Genomic DNA, 20768 nt, shown 5'->3' with positions numbered 1-20768 from the left:
TGACTTTTCTGAGCCCGTCAAGTCCTTCTTTTGACCCATTTTGCCAAAGGAAAGGACGTTGCCTAATAATTATGCACACCTGATATAGGGTGTTGATGTCATTAGACCACACCCCTTCTCATTACAGAGATGCACATCACCTAATATGCTTAATTGGTAGTAGGCTTTCGAGCCTATACAGCTTGGAGTAAGACAACATGCATGAAGAGGATGAAGTGGACAAAATACTCATTTGCCTAATAATTCTGCACTCCCTGTAGTGACATATCAAATCAAGTGAAAACTACACAATGATTTCTTGTACATTTTTATACTTTTATTTTTTAACTAGAGAACCCCCTGTTGGCCACTAGATAGAATGGAGGTTTATCTATCCATCTTTTACACTAGGTTGTTGGCTGCGAAAGATCAAATCTACCCTTTGATGATTAAGTTAGCATATTTTGTCACATATTGTCTCCTTTGTTGTGTTATCCGCTTTCAATGTTCTGCTAAAACATGTTATTTTCTTTATGTAGTGATTGAGTTCTTTGGGTCCAACAACAGGAAATTTGTGGCCATGGTGATTTGAACTTCCTACTCTATTGGCATGGTTATCCTGCCTGGCTGGTCTGGCTTACTTCCTGTCCTCCTGGAAGACTCTGCAGCTGGCCATGAGTCTTCTTTGCATCCTGTTTATCTCAAACCATTTGTATGAATATAATTTTCCTTCAATGTGACACATTCAATGCTTAATCTTCACTTCATATTCACGCTGAGTCCAATAGTAAGTTGTGTTGTGTTTGTTAAAAGGATCCACACTGGTTGTTTTCACAACAAAGAACTACGGAGGCCATGAAAGTTGCTGCAAACATTGCTAAATGCAATGGGAAATGTTTACCACATGATCTACCAGAGGTATGACAACATTTTTGAACAACTGTATATTCTTGTTAACATAGGAGATGCAATTTACAAATGGAATATTTTAACAGTCTATTAAAATGTTTTTAGATCATTCATTAGCAGTAAAAGAAGGAAGTACACCCGATTATGTCAATTATGGACTTGTTCAGGACACCAAATATAAGAAAAAACACTCTAATTTTAATGTATACTTGGTAAATCAGTCTGAAACTACAATGAAGGATTTTATGTTTTTATACATCACGATGGTACCATACTATAATTCTTTGATCCAGGTTTACAAGCACGTAATAATGTCTTCTTGGATTTTTTTCTGTGCTGTGGTGGAGCTTCCCATTGGGCTCATATTTTATCTGCTGGTCAACAAGGGTTTGATGCTCCCTCAGATACTCACTTTCACCATGGCCATTTTGGTTTTGAAATTGAAGGTGACAAGTGAAGGATGGATCTGACTGTGCAGCTAGACGTTTATCGGCTAACAGTTTACAGACAAAGAGTATAGGACAGGGGTGGGCAATTCCAGGCCCCGAGGGCCGGTGTCCTGCAGGTTTTAGATCTCACCTTGGGTCAACACACCTGAATCACATGATTAGTTTGTTACCAGGCCTCTGGAGAACTTCAGGACATGTTGAGGAGCTAATTTAGCCATTTAAATCAGCTGTGTTGGTTCAAGGACACATCTAAAACCTGCAGGGGCACCGGCCCTCGGGGCCTGGAATTGCCCACCCCTGGTATAGGAGTATAGGAGCTTTTGGAGCTGAACTGATTTCACCCAGTGAACAACTGCTAGGAACCACTCGCCAACCAGTGGTTGTATCGAATTCACATTATTGGAGACATCTCAAAAGCAATGTGCACTTGCATCATGTGTGAAATCGCTGTAGGCAAAAGTCTACCACCAGTCCTTTCAACCACCAATATCGCCCTCTGGTGCCCATTAAAAAAAGAGCAGGTTTAAGACACTTCTATATTTTCAGACCAATGTGGCTCTAACTTCCCGTTGTCCGTTTTAATTTCTCACAGAAATTTGGGTGTGTCAGTGTGTTCATCAGCTAGTGGCACTGGAGCCATTGTAGCCCCATTCCTGCTATACAGACTGGCCAGTATGTGGCTGGAGCTGCCTCTGGTTCTTTACAGTTAATTTAAAGTTTTTGATCTACCTGCAACTATTTTGTATATAGTAAAATTTAAAGTATTTAGCATATTACATATGTTATCTTTGTTTCAGGTGTGATGTTGATGTGGTACAGTGTACAGGTAACACTGTTGCCTGAGATGTCTAGAGTTGCCCTGCCAGAGATCATAGAATTGATTTGCAGAAATGTTTCAGGATAATGAAAAATAAATTTCAAAACATGAAATAGAAATGTGCTGACAAAAACACTGGAGGAGGGAGGAAGACAGCAGAAAGAAAATCAGTGTTTGATGTCTAAGAGACAAGAGTGTGCTTAAAAAGCCCAGTTTTCCAATTAGGCATTTGCCGCAGAGAGATTCATGTTCGAAGTCCTTCATTTCTGTTTGTGTGCGCTTTCTGACAGGAAGAAAGAGAAATCGAAATATGCAGAGGGAAACAGCTTGATGAAAGTCTGACGCTTCACAGAGAAAAACATTAGTGGATTTTTTCTGCAGATGTCCCGTGTTTACAATACACTGAACAGTAGCTTCACAGCCAGTGAAAAGTTATTTAAAACTGCCGTGGTTGTGCAGACTTGTGTTACATTCATATGAAGTGTTAACTAGAAATATAGACACTGTGAAGTGATGAAACACACAAGGTGTAAAGACAGTCAAATGAATAAGGGATCAGCACCTTTATGTCTCCTTGAGATAAAAGGGGTGCTAAAACTAAAACAAAAAACCCTCAGGTGTTTGAGTTACAGACCCAAAGACCAAATATGCAATTTTGCCAACATGTAGCCATTTATAAAACACTTTGGCTCCTACAAGACCCTTATGTTGTCTGAGTACTATAATTTCTGTTCCTTTTATTGATTGTGTTTAATAAACACCTCTTTCATGAATTCAGCTCTATATTGGTTTATCTATACATCCATCCCACTACCACAACTCCATGAACCTGGTTCTGAAATGCAGATGCAATAGCTTTCTTTTGTTACTTTCACATGCGCTGTTTACCTGCCTGTAACCCTGTTCCAATGTGATTGGTCATTAGAGCTACATATAGCTGAATTGAGCTTTGTGAGATAGTGTTATCCTGCTCAAATTAGTCATCAGAAGATTGGTATAATGTAGTAATATAGGGATCGACATGTTCAGCAACAATTTAAACGTGGTCAGTTGGTACCAAAGTGTGCCAAGAAAATATTCTCCACACCATTACACCATTATATGTTTATATAACCTTATATATAAAACACTGTATAAACTAAGCTTTTCAATTAAAAAAAAAATATATATATATATAAATTGTTATTCTCCTGGGCTGGAGCTTCGATGTGTTCATCAAACAGACAATAATGGAAGAAACTTTAATGTAGTTTTTTGTTTTTCTGCTTCTCTGAGAAATCTGCACATTCCATCATCCAGACAACAATACGCTTGATTGTTCATTTAAAAAAAGAAAAATCTATACTGTATGTATAATTGAGGATGGTTTTGTTACGCCTTTTGTTCCACCGAAGGTTTACCCAGAAAGCTTTGGAGCAGCCAACAAAAGCTGCCCCACATACATGGGAAGACATGTAACTATAAATTGTGCTGAAAATCAATGGCATGCGTGAGAAATGGGATTCCCTCAAGCATAAACAATGCTGTGAAAAAAGAAAAAAAGAAAAAAGAGGTGACTGAGAAAAAATGTTTTCTCAGCAAAATACAATCTTTAAAGACAATTATGTTTGAAAGTGGTGAAAATAATGAAAAGAGAAAATGATAGATTAAATCTGTGCTGCCCGATAAACGTGGGAATTATTTTCTTGTATCAAATGTGTGATTAGGAAACTGTGTCTCTCACATAACAAAGATCCACTGACCTGTTAAATGAGGGCAGAGCGGAGAGGGGGCTTGAAGAGCGGATGAGTATGTGAGTATTAAGTAGGCAACTATGTTTACGAATTCACTGCAGAGAACAATGTAAGTGGGGAATAGATTCGATGAGAGCTGCAGTCCTACTGAAACAGCCTGTTTTTGTAGGAAGGAGCTTTGCTGTTATTTAGAAAACAACTTTGAGGTTGGTTGTTAAAAATGCCCGAAGAGGACGAACAAGATAAGTTAGGGAAAGTCATCAGACAGTGGAACAATAACAGACTGGACCTGTTTGAAATTAGCCAACCCGACGAGGTGAGGAACACAAAGTATCTGTGTTTGTGAAGGTTTCTGTATTTTCTGTCAGTGCCACAGTTTTAGATGTAGTTTCAAAGATAAAAATGTTTTTCTACTTTTAATTATTGGTGCTATTTGATATTATAAGACACAGACATGTTACTTTAAAAGCTCATTTTTAAAAATGACAGTTAGCCAATCAATAGAAAGTATTTAGATAATCAGTTTTTCAAATTTATTTATATCAAATTCTGGCGTTTACTCTTAAATTTAAAGCTTCTTAAATTTCTGGATTTACTGGTTATTATTACAGAAGAATCAGCTGCGTACTTTTGGCCTTTACTTTTCTGGTCTGATCAGATATTTTGCCACTAGCATATTCTTATGTTCTAAAACAGGAAAATTATCTGTTGTAAAATAACTGAAATATTCGTGGTTAATAGGGAAAATGTTTAGTTATTTGTGTGCTATATTATATTCACCCACCAGCCACAGTTTTTAAACCACTGAAATATGAAGTTATAGTAGTTATTCTTTTTACTGAGGTGGCCAGGCTGAGACTTTTCCTTGCACTGGAGGGTTACAGAAATTTTAATTGGAAGTGCTCTTAACTGATTTTTTAGTTTTATCTGTTGAAGCTCTGAAGATAAATACAAATGTAATGAATAGTAGAGGTTCTGCAAAAAAAGGTTCTCACTGATAAATTACTGGTTGAGCCAGTGAACATGTGTGCAACATCCCACTGAGCTTCACTATGTCTGAGCGGTGACCAGACTTTAGCAACAGGATGGACTTTGATAAGACAATCTGTGATGGCAAGAGAATTGCATCTCCAAAACAATGGGTCTTGTGATGCAGTGCTTAGTGCCTACCAACTGGGTAAAGGAATAAGAGATGGGTGAACAGATCCAAAGCTCTGCAAAAGTAGGCTGATGTTGTTTAATCCTGCAAAAGAGCTACTGTAGCCAAAATTGCAGAACACACAGAAAGTCTGTGTTTGAAAATAGCCCCAACATTTAAATACAGAAGCTTCCGAGGGCCTGTTTAGCTCACTGGGTTGAGTCTCTGCTTTTAATCATGTTGCATTAAGTTACTGTAGAAGCCTGGGTCTGAATCTGCCCTGGGGCCATTTATTGCGTGTCTTCTCCTTGCTCTTGCTCCCAAATTTCCTGTCTTCTCTCCACTGTCCTATCAATTAAAGGCTAAACCCCAAAAGTATATAAAAATACAGAAGCCTCTATTCACTTTCATTATCACTTAGTTCGAGGTCACAGAGGGGCATGGCTGGAGCATATCCCAGCTGTCACTGGGCAGGTGCAGGTGGGGTACACCATAGAAAGGTTGTACCTCAGGGAAGCTGGAGTATCCAGCCTACACAGGCACAAAAAGAACATGCAAACTCCACAAAGAAAGGCCTCAGGCTGTTAGTAACAGTAACTTCATAATTTCAGTAAAATGATCATTTTCTTTTTCCCCCAAATAAATATCACATATTTGTTTGTTATGAGGTTAGAAAATGTCTATTTTTATCTGATTAAGTTTAACTGGTGATGGAAATTACAGTTGGCTGGAGTCACAGGATACGTGGGTCTTCTTCCATCTTAACAACATGTATTTATATACAATTGCTTGAAATGATGATCTTGGAATCTGCAGTTGTTTTAAAAAAGGCTCTAACAGACCTTCACAGGGTGTGTATATCTACTTTTCCATCGTTCTGAGTATTGGTCAATCCACTGAGTGCTGTCAAACAAATCTTTTTTATGCTTTTCGAAGAAAAACTACCAGTCGTACTTGATCATGATTGCTAATGAGAAGTTAACAGGCCTTGGCCTTGCCAACTTTAAAGACATTGTGGAAACTCCAGCATCACTTATTAAAATATTTATGTGAGTGTATAAAGAAAATCCAAAATAAATTCAAACTTTGCACCCAATTCTTGTTTTTTAAAGTCATTAAAGATGTATACTGTATAATTATTCCACCCTGAAAAAACAACAGCTCAGCAAAATCATTAAAAGCCTAAAATTACCATAAAATTAATTGTACATAAACTTCAGAGCACAACTGTATAGAGGACAGCAGAAACTGTAAATCTTGCTCTGCTCATTTAACTTACATTTAGCGTAAGCTGTAGTGCCTGTTTCTCTCTGTGGGGCTATAACCAGCTGATCAAAATTCAAATGTTCTCTTAACTCCAAGCTCCAAATCTTAGAAAATAGACTTTTTCTCAGTTGGAATCCTGTTTTTAGCTTCAGATTTAACGGGTCGTTTGTTTTGTTTTAGACACGAGGAGCAGCAGGAACGGTTCTCAGGGACATTCTGAAAGCTTTTTAAATTCCTAAATAGAAAACAGCTCTTTATAAAGACTAAATTGGTCCATTCCTTTTCAAAGTCTATTCACCTTCACAGTTAAGGAAGGACACAGAAGGATAGAAAAGCGTGGGGTTTTTTTTATACAATAAAAAAGGTAAATTTAATGAACAGAAAACACAGGACACAGTTCAAAGCTGTCATGTATGACTGGTTACCCTGCATATACCCAAGCCACTGGTTCAAACTTCGTCTTAGTTCTTTCACGACTGCAGTAATATTAAAGGCAAACCCGCAAAACACTCTAAAAACGTCACGTTTCTTGGCAGAATCTGGAATTTCATGGCGTGATGCGCTTCTACTTCGAGGATCCTGCTGAAGGCAACGTGGCCACGAAGTGTCTGCGCGTCTGCAGCAACTCAGTGACTCGTGAGATCATTGACATGCTGTCAGAGAAATTCAGGCCCGACATGAAAATGCTGACTACTAGTTATGCCCTGTATGAAATCCACAACAACAGGGGTAAGCAATTAACTCAAGAGAAAACAGGTGACGACACTGCATGTTTCTGGCTGCTTATTTGCTTTTATAGTGGCATGTGTGGGTAATACTGAAATGTCAGTTTTTATCATTATGTTAATATTTTTAAAACAAGATATATTATATAAAGGAGTAATCAAGCACAGCCACGTGCTCTAGTCGCTTATATGATTCAGTAACTAAGCTCTTCTTGCTTTCTATGTTTTGTATGGAAGAAGAACGCAAGCTGGATCTGAATGAGAGACCTTTAGTTGTGCAATTAAACTGGAACTCAGCCAACAGAGAAGGACGCTTTGTGCTCAAGAAAGACAAGGACAGCGTGGAGGTAACTCTAACACCCATCGAACCTGAATTATAACTGTAACGTACTGTCTGACACCCGCGCCATCGTTTTATGTGTTTAACAATAAAGGAAAAGTTCGAGGAGAAAGAGAAAGGAGGCTTCATACAAAACTTTAAGAGGACGCTGTCAAGAAAAGGAAAGAAGAAAGAGAGGAACAGCAACACAGATGACAAAGCTTCAGAGGATGAGAATGGGTAAAACGTTTCATTGTTCGCAGTTTTTACTTCTTATTTGCCAGACTACCAGTGTCACACCTACCGAACCATCAGAATAACATCCTCTCCTTTTAAATTATTATCCAGGCCAGCTGAAAGTTCACTCAACAATGACAGCATTTGCTTGTCTAACCTTGATGCACAAAAATATTGCACAGAAAAGAAAAGACCACAGAGGCAGGCTGCTGCAGGTGAGTAATCTTAACACTACAGACTGGATCATAAATGTGTGCCTCACTTGGACACTGTCTGGCATATTTAAATTCTAAATCCAAATCTAATCGTGAACTTTCAGATCAAGCTGGATTACCGATTGGCGTTCACTTCTCTGATAACTGTGAGTGTGAAATAAGCATTTTATAGTTTGATACAAGGCATTTGCAAACTCTCTCATAATGTCCTCCTGCCCCCTGCTGGTGTCTTTTACACATTTAGTTGCAGAGCCCTTCCTGTGTGCAGTTATAAATTACACCAACAGCTCCACCGTTCACTTCAAGCTCTCGCCTGCATACGTCCTCTACGCCGCGTGCCGGTTTGCTCTACAACGCCAGTACGGTCAAGACTCTCGAACCTCAGAGCACGCAGACAGTGTAACCTCGATCAGTAACAAAATGGTGTCGATGACAGGGAAGGTCATCCAGGCAAGTGTATGACAGATTCTGTGACATTTGCAAATATTAACTTCGAGGAAATGTCACTTTATTGTTTAATTTAAATTATGTCTACAGTCAAGGTGGACTTTCAGACACTAACACTTCAGAATCATGTTTGCAGGTGTTCTTTAAGTTTGCACGATGCTCATATGTGGGCTACATTTACCTTTCCAGAGGCAGCAGACCATTGGCGGGGCTCTCGCCTTCTGGATGGCCAACTCCTCTGAGCTGCTAAACTTCCTCAAGCATGACCAAGACCTCAGCCCACTGACACAGCAGAGCCAGCTGGACCTGTCCCACCTGGTGCACAAAGCCTACAGGTAGACACGACACAATCAGACCATAGCCTTCTGTTTGGCTTGAACATGTCATTTTCTTAATTTTTCCACTTTGTTTAATATGATCTAAAGATGTGTTTTTATATGTGGTGATACAAGTAAAAACAAGAACTTTAGAGAGGACTTACTGTGTTTTTCATTATATCTGCTGTTACACAAGTATAAGGACACATTTCTGAAAGTTTTTTCTTCTCCTGGCTCTGTATGATGTCAGTGAGAGGGAATATAGCCCCTGCCCACCTGCTGTTTAAAACTTATGATTATGAAAAGACTTTTTGCATGTCTTATGTTTATGTGCAACTACATTATATTTTTGTATCTTATGTATGTTACTCTGATTTGATCTAATCTTATGCATAGTGTATCACCCAAAGTCTAATTGTTATACTTTTTAATCCAGTTGTCTGCTACAGTGTCTGCAGAATGAGCTGAGGAAACATTTGCCAACCTTTCTGATTGATCCTGAGCAATATGGTTCCCTGCCAGCTGGTATAGGTGCAGGTTTGGTTATTAAATTAGCATATATATATTTTACTAAGTGAACTGTTTTTGGATCCTTGACTTTACTAAACATTCTTTTTTCTGTCTTCCTGTTGCAGAAATGGTGCTTAACACCTTGATGAACACCATGTCTCTGTTACGCCGTTGTCAGGTCAACCCTGCCCTCACCATCCAGCTCTTCTCTCAGCTCTTCCACTACATCAGCGTCTGGCTTTTCAATCAGCTCATGAGCCCTGAAGCCAGCACCCCAGGCTTGCGCTCCCACTACTGGGGAGCTGCTCTCCGTCAGAGGCTCACAGCCATCGAAGCCTGGGCAGAGAGACAGGGCCTGGAGCTGGCAGCTGACTGCCACCTGGGCCACATCATCCAGGTATGCAACTCTCTGTTTGAACACTGTTAAAACAGTAGCACTTTTTACCAAAACTAAAACTTTCTACCTCAAAAATGATTTAAACCTGAACCAGGTTTTATTCTCTCTAATATGAAGAGCTTTCGACAGATGTATTATTGGCTTTAATTTACGGCGCGTTTCATTTGTTTAAAGCCGTTAAAATAGCATTGCCTGGCTGTTTCTAGGCAACCACCCTCCTGACCATGAACAAGTACTCAATGCAGGATGCGAAGGACATCCAGACAACCTGTTTCAAGCTGAACTCACTGCAGCTGCACATGCTGCTGGCTGGCTACCTCTATGCAACCAATGAGCCACACATCCCCCCTGTGAGTACCTTCAGTCTGCTCTTCCACTTCCACTCATGCTTGTAAATCCTTGAAAGAAAAGGTCCAACTCTAAAGATCAGTTAGTCAAATTATGTGAAACACATTTTCATGTGACAGAGAAAACAGTACGCTGGCATAAACGTAGGGTTAGTGTGCCTTGCTGAATTAAAAGCTTCACCACAGAAAAGGAGTGCCGCTGTATAGATCTGTGTGAATAATTAATGGTGAATAATATGATAATGAATAATATATAAGAAATAGTAAATTGAGCTGTCATATTACTTTATTTGGGAGTTTGAGAACAAATGTTTACGCCGACTATCCATCATGTGCCATCATGCTCGATCAGGTAACAGCTCAGAGAGATACCAATTAATGCTTATTAATGCTAAGTAACATACAACAAAGGCAGAGGACAGGGCTATAGCTTTTGTTATACGCCTAAATCAAAAAGTCAAAAGCCACCAACAGTGCAAACACAGCAAAGTCCAGTTTAATGTCTTGAATTGGCTGAAGTAACCCCTTGCAGTCTCGGGAAGCACCCACCACACCCCTAATAATCCATAACTTAAAGCTTTAGTAAAATCTGTGAGTTGAAAATGTGTGGCGGCTGTAGCTCAGGAGGTAGAGAAGGTCATCTGCCAATAGAAAGGTTGATAGTTTGCATCCTAAATTATCCTTGGGCAAGATACTGAACCTCAAGTTGTCTTAACTGGAATGTAAATATTAGAAAGAAAACACTTAAATAAAAAAAGAAGTGCTTTTGAATGAGGCAAAGATTTACAACATAAACTGGGGAATTAGCTGAAAACTCTTGTAACAGAATATATTCACACTTTTTAATGCTTCTGAAATCTATGGGAATGGACTCACTTTTGGAAGCCAGCCTCAAGTGGACATTTGAGGAACTGCAGGTTTTTTTTGTCCTTCCACAGTGGTGTCGTTGTTCCATTTGTATAAACGAAGTCATCGAAAAGTCCAACAGTTATATCAACACCTCTAAAACGTTCACTGTATAAACCGCTCATTGGTAACGTCAACTAGGGTATGATTTACTGCATCTAATATTAGATTGTGTTAGTGGTTCGGGCACCTTAGGAAAGACTGAACACCTCATGTGTGAGGTATTTTGAGCATGTTTGACTGGGAGGAGACTGAGCAGCAGATTCGCGATGTGCAAGAGAGGTTTTGCCTCTTGGTTGGCTTGAGAATGTCTGGGTGTAGGCAGTACATGAGAAGAAGAACTGAGCATCGTGAGGCGGACATGCAGCAGAACAGAGGAATAGTTTTAGCTAAGACTTACAAGATTATTAGAAATTTTTTTTTACTGTGCATATATAACAAAGCATTACATCTGTCCAAAAACTAATTTTAACTAAGCAATACTGAATATACAGTATTTTAACTATATTAACTGTAACTGATAAATCTTTAACTTATATTATTGCTGCTGTTCTTTATAACTAGCACCAATACCTGCTCCATTACTATAGTTGCCTGAAGGTAACAGCACTTATTTGCAACTGAGGTCTGAGGTCAGGGTCCTTTTCCAGATTTTGAGTCCCAGCCGATTGGATATCCGTTTCCTGAAGCCTTACCACATAATGACTAATGGCAATCTACTCTATACAGCACATCGACCATTTCCTGAAATATTTCAGCTGCGTGATCCGCTGCCTGTCCTCACTGCAGGATTTGATCAATGCTGTAGTGACAGCTGCCGAGGCCTCAGCGGATAACCTGATTCGGAGCGAAGGACAGGACATCCAGCTGCAGGAGAGCCTCGACCTCCACCTGCCCTTCCTGCTGCCGGAGGGAGGATACTCCTGTGAGACTGTGAGAGGAATCCCTCAGGGGTTTAGAGAGTTTTTGGAGCCAATGTGCCAAAAAGGTATGGATTTTTAAAAATTCAGATTACGGTAAGCGACTGTACTTAAACCTAAAATGGGATCTTTGCTTCACCATATTACATCCTTCTCTTACAGGTCTCTGCTCTTTAACACCCCAGCCAAACGCCAAAGGGGACTGGACCATTTATTTCAGCGAATCTGACCCTTCTGTAGAGAGTACATATTGGGTAAACGAAAACAAAAAAGAAACACATGGCCCAAGATGTGTTGAAATATGATTTTACTTTGACTTAAGGGTGCATAATTTCTTCTTTGACAGGCAGCACATAGGCAGCCAGAGATTATGACGATCACACTGAACAAACCTTTGAACAGTGGGATGGGGGTCAGCATTGTAGCTGCCAAGGTGACCGTTCGTTTATTCCTGACTATTTCTGTTATTTCTTAGTTTTTAGCATTTTAGTATTCACTACTACAGATGTCAAAAAAATGTGTAAACCATTCAGTAAATGAACAGCCTGCCTCTTATTTTGCTGCAGGGAGCTGGGCAGTGTACCCTTGGGATCTATATTAAATCCATCGTCAAGGGAGGACCGGCTGAAATGGTGAGAATAAACACAGTTTAGGTCCATCTTTGAAAAAGAGGAGCAGAATTTTCAATGAACTGCGCAAATACGCACTTAATCAAACTGTGTCTCTTTACTCTGTCCAGAATGGCCAGTTAACTGCTGGAGATCAGCTGCTCAGTGTGGATGGTCAAAGCCTGGTTGGTCTCAGCCAAGAAAGGTAGCTACTGCACACCAGCCAGGGAAATGTTTAGCTTTTCTTATCTTTTCTTTTTGAAAGCAGGATGGTGGTTAGTCTAAGCTGAAAACTGCAGGAGAGATCATAAGTGAATAAGAATAACCCTGAATTATTCTCTTTTACAATTAGTGAAACTGATATTCCCATCATGATATGACATCATGTAACATCTGGGATACCCTTATTTTTAATCTATGATCTCATCACAACCTCTGTAGGCTGCACGCGCTCACAGATGGTGATTATAGTAAACGCATACTTTCTGTATGTTTGCTTTGTGTACTATATGCTTACTTAAGTACTGTTCTTTTCATTCAGAAGCACAGATATGATCCTTTCCTCCTTCAACACATGCATATCAGCCTCACTTCTGAAAAATAACAATAATAACAAGAGTACTTAGACAGTGCAACTCCCCCGAAGGAAAAGGCTACACTAAAACTTTGATGTTTTTATCACACTGTTTTTATTACAAAATGATGACATCAGCAGTTTTTATAGATCATTTGTGCTGATGTCATTATTGTTAAAATGGAAATCTAGTATAGTATTTTAATCTTTTTGTCCCATTGTAAAGTCATATAATGTCATATTGAAATAACGGTTTATAATTTATTGCTTTAAAATCTCGAGATAAAGAAAACTAAAGCTTTTTCCCAATTTGTGTGATCCTGACTTCTGACCTTGAAGCATTACATACCAAAATTGTGTATTTTATCATGTTTTCCCATATTATTGGAGCAGAATAGATTGAAATCTTTGGCCTCTACAGTCTATAAAAACTCATGCTTCATGCAGTGTGTGATTTTCCAAAACTTTTTATTGCATCACTGTGACAGTGTAGGGCGTAGTCTTGAAAACATAAATAATAAAGCGTGTTGCTCTCTCTGTTCCCTTTAATATGATACATTATGCTGCATTTCATGAACTATTTGTCTTCTTTTCCCCCCCCAAAACTGCAATGTAACTATTAGACACACAGCACAGGTTAGCTGGTTGAGAGTAGCATGTTTTTAACTTTACAAATGCCAAAATTTAAGAGTGTTTTAGCCAAGTTTAAGTATTTAGTAATTCCGAAACAATCTCTAAACTGTGACATTAATGAAAAGTAACCTTATTAATCTTACACTGGTTTAGGGCAGCAGCGATCATGATGCAAACTGGCCCCATTGTGACCTTACAGGTTGCAAAATTTGCAGCTAGTTACCACGGCCTAGAAGCCCTGCTGAGAGAATCCACCCCAGAGAAGACTACAGGCAAGCACCAGTACACTCAAATCAAACCTCTGCTTTTTTTCCATTACTTTCTACCTTCTTTTACCTGACAAAGACCTTTTCTTGCCTCATAAGGGGAGAGAGACCACACTAAGCCAAACAATAAAGCCTGCATAAAGTACAGCACAGAGGACCACAGTCCCTCAGAGCAGCTCCATGGAGGCAGTCGAAGGAAGAAACAGCAGATAATGCAGAGGAACAGGCAATTTTATCGCTCCAACCCCAACATGGCCGGTGGGCGCTCTTCTCCTGTTGTCACTTTTTGTTGCTGAGCGCTAACCGCACATATTTCTTACTGTTAAATATGCATAACATTGGAGAGCGAGTCATAATAACAGCTGCAGTACTTTTATTTTCTTCTTATTACAGCAGACTTTTGCCTGGAGGATGGCGCTAAACTTGTTGACCCTTTCACAGGAAACAGCACCGCTTCTGTGTCCACTAATAATCTTTGCTCTGATGTGAGATTATTATTAATATTATTATTGTTGACCAATGTTTTTAACACATTTTCAGTGACTTGTCATGATCTTACACAGGCCATATACATTTAAATATTTAAGGATTCAGCGTAACACTTTTTCCTTTCTTGTGGTCAGAAATTCCACTGGGAATACTTGACACTACCGAACCCTAGATCCCAGGACAGGAATGTATCTGAACCTAGTAAACCACAGCAAACTTTCCAAGTGTCTTTGAAACCTTTAGCTGGACAGAGCTCCAATAGATCTCTAAACGTCATGGTAAGTTTTGGTGTACCAAGACATTAAAACAAATACATAAGGAAAGTCATAATAGTACAGCTAGAAAGAATTACATTAAAATCTCTTTATTTACCCCCCTCTAGCGCCAAGCCCTCTCTCAGGAGAACTTGTGTACAGACAGTAGACGCCCCCTGCTGGACAAAAGTCAGAGCAAGTGGACACAGAAGGATCAGGGTGCAAAGCAAACCGAGAACTACTGCACATCTTTCCCTATCCGCTCTTGTCTTTCTACTCATGACATCCTCTCTGATAACAGCTCCCCCACAAATCAGCAGCAGGTCAGCCGTGTAAGCTGTGCCGGTGTCTGGAGAACCCCTTTTTCACAACACTCAACATCCACACCTTCAATCCAGCCGATACGCATCGACATCCCCCTAACAAGAGCAGCGAGCCACCAGTCAAATCCTCCACTCACTACTTTCCAGCAGAGTTCTTCGTCACTGGCAGTGAAGATGAGCCGAACTCTTCAAATCAGTGGACACAAGCAGAATCCTCAAAGCCAAGCTAGTAGTACTTCTGCATGTCCAGTATCTCCAACTAAGAAGCTACTTCAGCCCTCACTTTCATCACAAAAACTCAACATGCACAGAGATCAAGTAGCAAAACCTCAAGTGAGTATCACTCCAACAAAGCATGTTTCCTTCCAAGAACCTCCCTGTTCACAGAAAAAGAGCACAGGTCCAATGAAACAGAAAGACCCTCTGGATATGTCTGATCCTTGGAAGAGGGAAGCCCAGGAGAAGCTGGAGAAGCAGCAGAGACTTGAAGCGGTGGAGTTCCTGCAGCAGGAGATGCAAGAGCTTCAGGCTAAAGCTAAGCGCACAGCGGAGGAGAACGACCGACTCCGAAAGCTCAACCTGGAGTGGCAGTTTCAGAAGAGGCTGCAGGAAGTTCAGCAGAGAGGAGATGATGAGGATGAAGATAACGATTTGGACATGATGGTGATGATACAGCAGCTAGAGATCAGCATGTCACAGGTCAAGGTTAAAGAGAAAACACACTGAAAACTTTACTTTCTGAGCCTGTTTTTTGTGTATGCTGTTCATACACTGTTAATACACAACACTGTTGGAACCTCTTCCGATTCCTATTTAGGTCACACAGCTCGTCTAATTTAAAGCTGAACACAGTGACGCCCAAAAGTTTTTGTGGTATTAAGTAAAGTGTATTAAAGGGAGCCTAGTATGGTAATTTATTCTAGGACTTTAGTAGAGAGTGTTAAGAAAAAAAATCAGCTTTAAATTATTTGTTTACATACACTCTTCATGTACCTAAATATCATAGCAAAATGGGGCTTTTAATGATTTCTTTGATTGGTTCTTTTTCCAGGGTGGAATGATTCAAAATACAAGAATTCGATGGACTTTATTTTGACTTTCTCTAAACCACACGGTTTATATACCGAAGTTTACATACAGCCTCGAGTATACAGAGACTCTTAAGTTTTGCTAACGGTTCCAAGGCCTATTAACTTCTCATTCGTCATCATGGTTGACTACAACTAGAATTTTCTCTTTGTCAGTATAAAAGGGATTTGATTGACGGCACTCATTGGATTGAACTGTAGCTTTACACATGTTGGCAGGTCTTTTGGAGCCATTTATAAGCAACTATAGAGACCAAGATCATCAGTTCAAACAAATGTTAATGAGTAAAAGAAAGATGTGTCACCACTTCGGTCTGGAAGAAGACCCAAATTGTCATATTTGGATGAAAGGAAACTGGTTAAGAAACCACCAAGGCTCAACCCTGCCATAAACTGGAAACTTCTGAAACACCAGCGTCACTGTCCACAGTGACGCTTTACATCCCTACAGATGTAAATTTCACCTCAAATCAACAGCTAGATGTTTGAAGCTAGAACAAAACTGGGTGTTCCAACAGGACAATGATCCCATATACACATAAAAATGGTTTTGGAAAGGATAACTCAGGCTAACATTAAGCTTCTGGAATGGCCTTCCCATTCCTTGATCTCAACCCCATTGAAAATCTGTGGATTAGGCTTAAAAGCCAGGTTTGTGCCAGGAAGCCAGCCAGTTTCAATGAACTCTACCTACTCTGCCAAGAAGAGAGGTCAGATATGCAGCCAGATTCATGCCAGAAACGTATTGACTGAACGTGTATGGTCAAGGTGCGACTTGCTACTGGACATTTCAATTCAAATTCAATCTTATGCACCCAATTCTTGATGTTTTAAGTCAATAAAGACGTTTGCTGTACAATCATTCTACCCTTGGAAAAAGAACATTCCAAAGAAAAAGAAATTATTAAAGAAAACATTAAAAGGTCAAAATTACCAAGAAGTTCATGTCCATAATGAACCTAACCATAACTAACATATCTAACCATAGCTGTACATGCATACTTCTGTAATGACAAATTTACTTGTGGATACAACTAAAAAACACCCAATAATTTGCATTATTGTCTTTTATTTCCTGGTTCAGAACAACACAAGAAGCTCTAGTGGGAAGGACAAAATGGAAAAGCAGATGGGAATTCACCTCTCCAAAAAGGAAGATGAAGAAAAGAGAGGTAATCCTTAATTCACACATTAAAGAAAAGTGAATGTTGTAGTGTCAGTTTTGTTTATTCAGAAAGGTATGTGTGCATATCAGCTATGTCATTTGATTCTAACTGGGAAAATGTCCATGTTTTTGGCAGCTCAGCGATTAAGTGGATTAGCTCATGATGTTCATCAAGCAGCATCAAAAGAGTGAGTTTACACTTTTTTGGCACACAAAGCGGAACATTAATCTAATTCAGGGGTGGGGGAACTCCAGGCCTCAAGGGCCAGTTTCCTGCAGGTTTTAGATGTGTCCTTGATCCAACACAGCTGATTTAAATGGCTAAATTACCTCCTCAACATGTCATGAAGTTCTCCAGAGGCCTGGTAATGAACTAATCATTTGATTCAGGTGTGTTGACCCAGGTGATATCTAAAACCTGCTGGACACCGGCCCTTGAGGCCTGGAATTCCCCATCCCTGATCTAATTTAACAGGCAGCTACTAATGCCACATTTCTTCTCAAGAAGACTTAATGATACATCTGCACACAGTGGCGCAAAAAAAGAACGGAATAATATCCCTGAGTAAAATAAATCTATAAAGTAAAGTCCCCTTTATAAATACATTCTAAAACAGCACAGGATGTTTGTTTCACCCGTATGTGATATAATTCAGGTATCTCTGATGTGATGGATGTATTTGCAGAAGCCAGGAGGAGAAAATGAAGAGAGCGTCGGCTCCTGAGAAGCTAACATTCAAGGAGCGCCAGCGTCTTTTTTCCTTGGCGTCCAGTTCATAAACAGAAAGCTCAGAAGACAAAAATGTTTAAATTAAAAAAAATGTAATTATTTCCTAGCATCATGACAGCATCTATTAATCACATGTCCCAAGGGCAAAAAGTGGGTAATTTTAACACAATATTGTTCAGCACTGTTGTTCCTTCTTGTATTTTCCTATTAATAGGTAATAAAATGTTCATTTAGGAGTAGTTAAGGCACTTCTTACATCATTTTCTTATTTATAGTAACTGTTTGCTGCTTCTTTTAGTGGAAGCAGTTAATTAATGTTACTTAATGCGCTGATAAAACTGCACCACTGCCTTCTCTTGTTCGTGAGTTTCAATTGAACCTTGTCGCAGTCTACGGATCTCGTTGATCGCATCAATCCCAGAAATCTTCCTGGTCTTCACCAGGTAGCAGGCCAGCATTGTCCCTGTTCTCCCATGACCATGCATGCAGTGAACTGCCACACCCTGTAGAAAACAATACAATCATTATTTGAGTCAGTTATCTATAAAGTATCCCTGAATATTTTGGGGGTTATGGAGTATTTCTCCTAGGCTTGCTGTTCCCAGAAGGGATAAATTATATTACTAATGCTATGTAATACATTTTAAAAATAATCTATTATCCCCCCCCCCTCCCCTTTGGGCTCTTGGAAGAGTGCAGCACTTAGCTATGTTAGGGGAAAACCTGCAAAAGAAGACGTTTGTTTACAGAAATGAAACTTAATGTCAAATGTTTTAAGTTACAGTACTGAGCTAGCATACAACTGTTAAATGCATAACCATCCATCATGCACAGCCTGTCACCATCTGAGATCTTACCTCACCCTTGGAGTTGGCCTCTTCCACAATAGAGAGGACTCTATCAATCTGATTGGGTGAAGGAGGAGTAAAGTCAACTATCTTGATGTGGTGAAGCTGTAACTCTGGGCACGAGTCATGGTTGGGTGGTTTCCTCTCACAGAGGCAAACCAGGTGCTTGATGCCATTGTCCACCATATACCGGTATTCACATGGCATCCTGGGCATCGCCAGTCCAGCCAGTTTGCCTGGCTCCACCCAGGAGAAGTTGTGTGGAGCAAAGGAGGCCATAAGTATTCAACTGAGGAGAGGGCAGAGCATAGGTTTTATTTTATAAACATTCAGTCTATATTAACAATAAACAAAACGGTAAAATAAAACCACAATCTTAGTCTGAAACTGTTGATGTCACAAGTGGGATTCGAACCCTCACTTCCAGGGAAGTGTTTTTATTTTTTTATCGTGTCACAACCCGCCTCAAAGTGTCTCAATCGGGACACTAAAAAATTATTTGATCTTTCTGAGGATAACATGTAAACTTCACATAGACACAGTTAAAGCAACAGCGACTTTTACATCTTAAATATATCAGTAAACAGTCGGGAAAGAGCGCTAAGAGTAGTGCCAAGTGACACTGTGCAGCTGTCTACTTTACGTTAGCATAATGCTATTGGCTAGGCTATAAAGTCCAGTGACTCATTGAGGGATTAGTTTAATAGGGTTACAAATGTAGCATTATACGGCATAGGTCTGGTACGGAAATACACTTCAGGCCTTACCAGACTTTACCTGTTTGTTTTCAGAGATTAGAAAAGCAAGTGACAAAAGGTAACACCTAGCTAAACTTTAGCAATGGTATGATGAAACTAAGCACCTCGCAGATTTGTAAAGACAACTCGGGCGAGGAATTCACCCTATAGCAATTAGCTTCCCTATAGACAATTAATGTCTATTACCTGTCAAAAAGTCCTGAGAATTACTCACGGTTTACTGATGAATGCACTCTAGGGACTTGTTCAAACCGCCTCACCCTGTCTGTCAAGCTAGTTACTACGTTCGCCGTTAGCACGTACCGAAGATAACTTAATAGCAGCTACTTCACAATTTCGCTGATAACTACTACGATTCTACAAGAGTAAAACTGGAAAGACACGTCATCTAACCAAGGCTAGATTGTGTCTGTTGCAATGCTAGGTTTGACGCGCCAGGCAATCAATCAATCAGTGAGGGAAGCGGCTGTCAATTTCTTCAATGAAAATCATCTTACTTGTTGTAATGGATATTTAGCTGCCTGCTAATGACAGAGAAGATTTCTGATTTGAGTACAGCGCCTTCACAGTGGGATAAATTGTTGTTTTAGTAGCACAATATACAATAACACAATTATAAGTGTGCAGATTGCTATGATCGACTTTAAAACATGGTCTAGCTCTTTCTGTATATAAGTCAGGATGGCCGAGCGGTCTAAGGCGCTGCGTTCAGGTCGCAGTCTCCCCTGGAGGCGTGGGTTCGAATCCCACTTCTGACAATAGCCTTTTTACATTTTTTTTGATACAAGAATCTGGTTTTATTTCACCGTTTTGTTTATGATTAATGCTGACTGACTGTGAAGGTTCTCAGTCATTAATGCTGACTGACTCCTTGTTTGTGGCCCATAGAATCAACCCACACTGACAACATAAAGTACTGGTTTTGATTCAGTGACCTTAATGACTCTGTTATGTAGTGTTAAGAGACAGGGATTTTTTATGTTAAATCTAGCTGGTCTACAACTTTTTATTTTATATTTTAAATGCAAAAAATAATGATTTAAAATTAAAATGAGAAAAACCTAAATGTAATCCATGCAGTTGCACTTTCAGTACCTGCAGAGGGCAGCAAAATAGCTACACTGTTACCATTTTTAAAAAGTAAATGTCCTTTAAAGTTGCCAAACACACTGCTGGAGCCATTTTAATGAACTTATGTTGCACTTCTCAAACTTTATTTTAAACTGTGGTGGAGATGTCAAAGTTTGGGATGCCAAATATTACAAAGAAATATTTCTAAAGTCGTTTTTTCATGAGAGTAAATTTTCTCTTATGAAACCGGTGTCAGCTTGACTTGAGCATGCAGATGTGATGTTTCCAGAGGTTCTTAGTTTATATATATATGATTACAAGCAATGTGGA

At 39.6% G+C, this 20768-nt stretch overlaps 2 protein-coding genes and 1 non-coding gene across 12 annotated transcripts; 2 read left to right on the top strand and 1 right to left on the bottom strand.

The window, feature by feature from the left end:
- The first annotated feature begins 465 nt into the window (after nucleotides 1-465).
- Nucleotides 466-18005, top strand: afdnb (afadin, adherens junction formation factor b). Of its 8 annotated transcripts, XM_084914835.1 has the most exons (25): nucleotides 466-691; nucleotides 793-897; nucleotides 6828-7020; nucleotides 7254-7363; nucleotides 7451-7575; nucleotides 7684-7787; nucleotides 7892-7933; nucleotides 8032-8237; nucleotides 8424-8569; nucleotides 8988-9088; nucleotides 9187-9458; nucleotides 9665-9808; nucleotides 11501-11699; nucleotides 11794-11885; nucleotides 11978-12064; nucleotides 12198-12263; nucleotides 12371-12444; nucleotides 13600-13718; nucleotides 13812-13970; nucleotides 14106-14197; nucleotides 14336-14479; nucleotides 14584-15483; nucleotides 16951-17038; nucleotides 17168-17219; nucleotides 17718-18005. In XM_084914835.1, exons 1-25 carry the CDS (start codon nucleotides 590-592, stop codon nucleotides 17809-17811), a joined length of 3816 nt encoding a protein of 1271 aa, XP_084770961.1. In that variant the 5' UTR covers nucleotides 466-589; the 3' UTR covers nucleotides 17812-18005. The 8 variants fall into 8 exon arrangements, with proteins under 8 accessions (XP_084770961.1, XP_084770962.1, XP_084770955.1 ...); XM_084914836.1 differs by lacking the exons at nucleotides 466-691; nucleotides 793-897 and adding an exon at nucleotides 3900-4203 and having other exon boundaries at nucleotides 7257-7363; nucleotides 8988-9082; XM_084914829.1 differs by lacking the exons at nucleotides 466-691; nucleotides 793-897 and adding an exon at nucleotides 3900-4203 and having other exon boundaries at nucleotides 7257-7363.
- On the bottom strand, nucleotides 17073-20324 carry dusp23b (dual specificity phosphatase 23b). 3 transcript variants are annotated; one of them, XM_084914845.1, is made up of 3 exons: nucleotides 19865-20324; nucleotides 18619-18898; nucleotides 17073-18264 (listed from the first exon to the last, which is right to left on the bottom strand). In XM_084914845.1, the coding sequence occupies exons 2-3, from the start codon at nucleotides 18886-18888 to the stop codon at nucleotides 18079-18081; spliced, it is 456 nt and encodes a 151-aa protein (XP_084770971.1). In that variant the 5' UTR covers nucleotides 18889-18898; nucleotides 19865-20324; the 3' UTR covers nucleotides 17073-18078. The 3 variants fall into 3 exon arrangements, with proteins under 3 accessions (XP_084770971.1, XP_084770970.1, XP_084770969.1); XM_084914844.1 differs by lacking the exon at nucleotides 19865-20324 and adding an exon at nucleotides 19554-19849; XM_084914843.1 differs by lacking the exon at nucleotides 19865-20324 and adding an exon at nucleotides 19582-19849.
- trnal-cag (transfer RNA leucine (anticodon CAG)) lies at nucleotides 20043-20125 on the top strand. Its single transcript has one exon. It is a non-coding gene; the product is annotated as a tRNA-Leu (tRNA).
- Nucleotides 20325-20768: the final 444 nt, after the last annotated feature.

Source organism: Perissodus microlepis, chromosome 19, assembly GCF_051167445.1.
Source record: "Perissodus microlepis isolate ML-2025 ecotype Zambia chromosome 19, ASM5116744v1, whole genome shotgun sequence".
Classification (NCBI taxonomy): domain Eukaryota; kingdom Metazoa; phylum Chordata; class Actinopteri; order Cichliformes; family Cichlidae; genus Perissodus; species Perissodus microlepis.
The sequence above is the reverse complement of the archived record's forward strand: the minus strand, read 5'-3'. Positions and strand labels throughout refer to the sequence as shown.

Excerpts from the sequence above, each read along its gene's own strand:
- afdnb (XM_084914835.1), top strand. The coding sequence starts at position 590 with ATGGTTATCCTGCCTGGCTGGTCTGGCTTACTTCCTGTCCTCCTGGAA. Across the intron at positions 8,238-8,423 it reads TGACAGGGAAGGTCATCCAG|AGGCAGCAGACCATTGGCGG; the intron begins GCAAGTGTATGA and ends TTACCTTTCCAG. Across the intron at positions 9,459-9,664 it reads ACCTGGGCCACATCATCCAG|GCAACCACCCTCCTGACCAT; the intron begins GTATGCAACTCT and ends GGCTGTTTCTAG.
- dusp23b (XM_084914845.1), bottom strand. The coding sequence starts at position 18,888 with ATGGCCTCCTTTGCTCCACACAACTTCTCCTGGGTGGAGCCAGGCAAA. Across the intron at positions 18,265-18,618 it reads AGGCCAACTCCAAGGGTGAG|GGTGTGGCAGTTCACTGCAT; the intron begins GTAAGATCTCAG and ends TGTTTTCTACAG.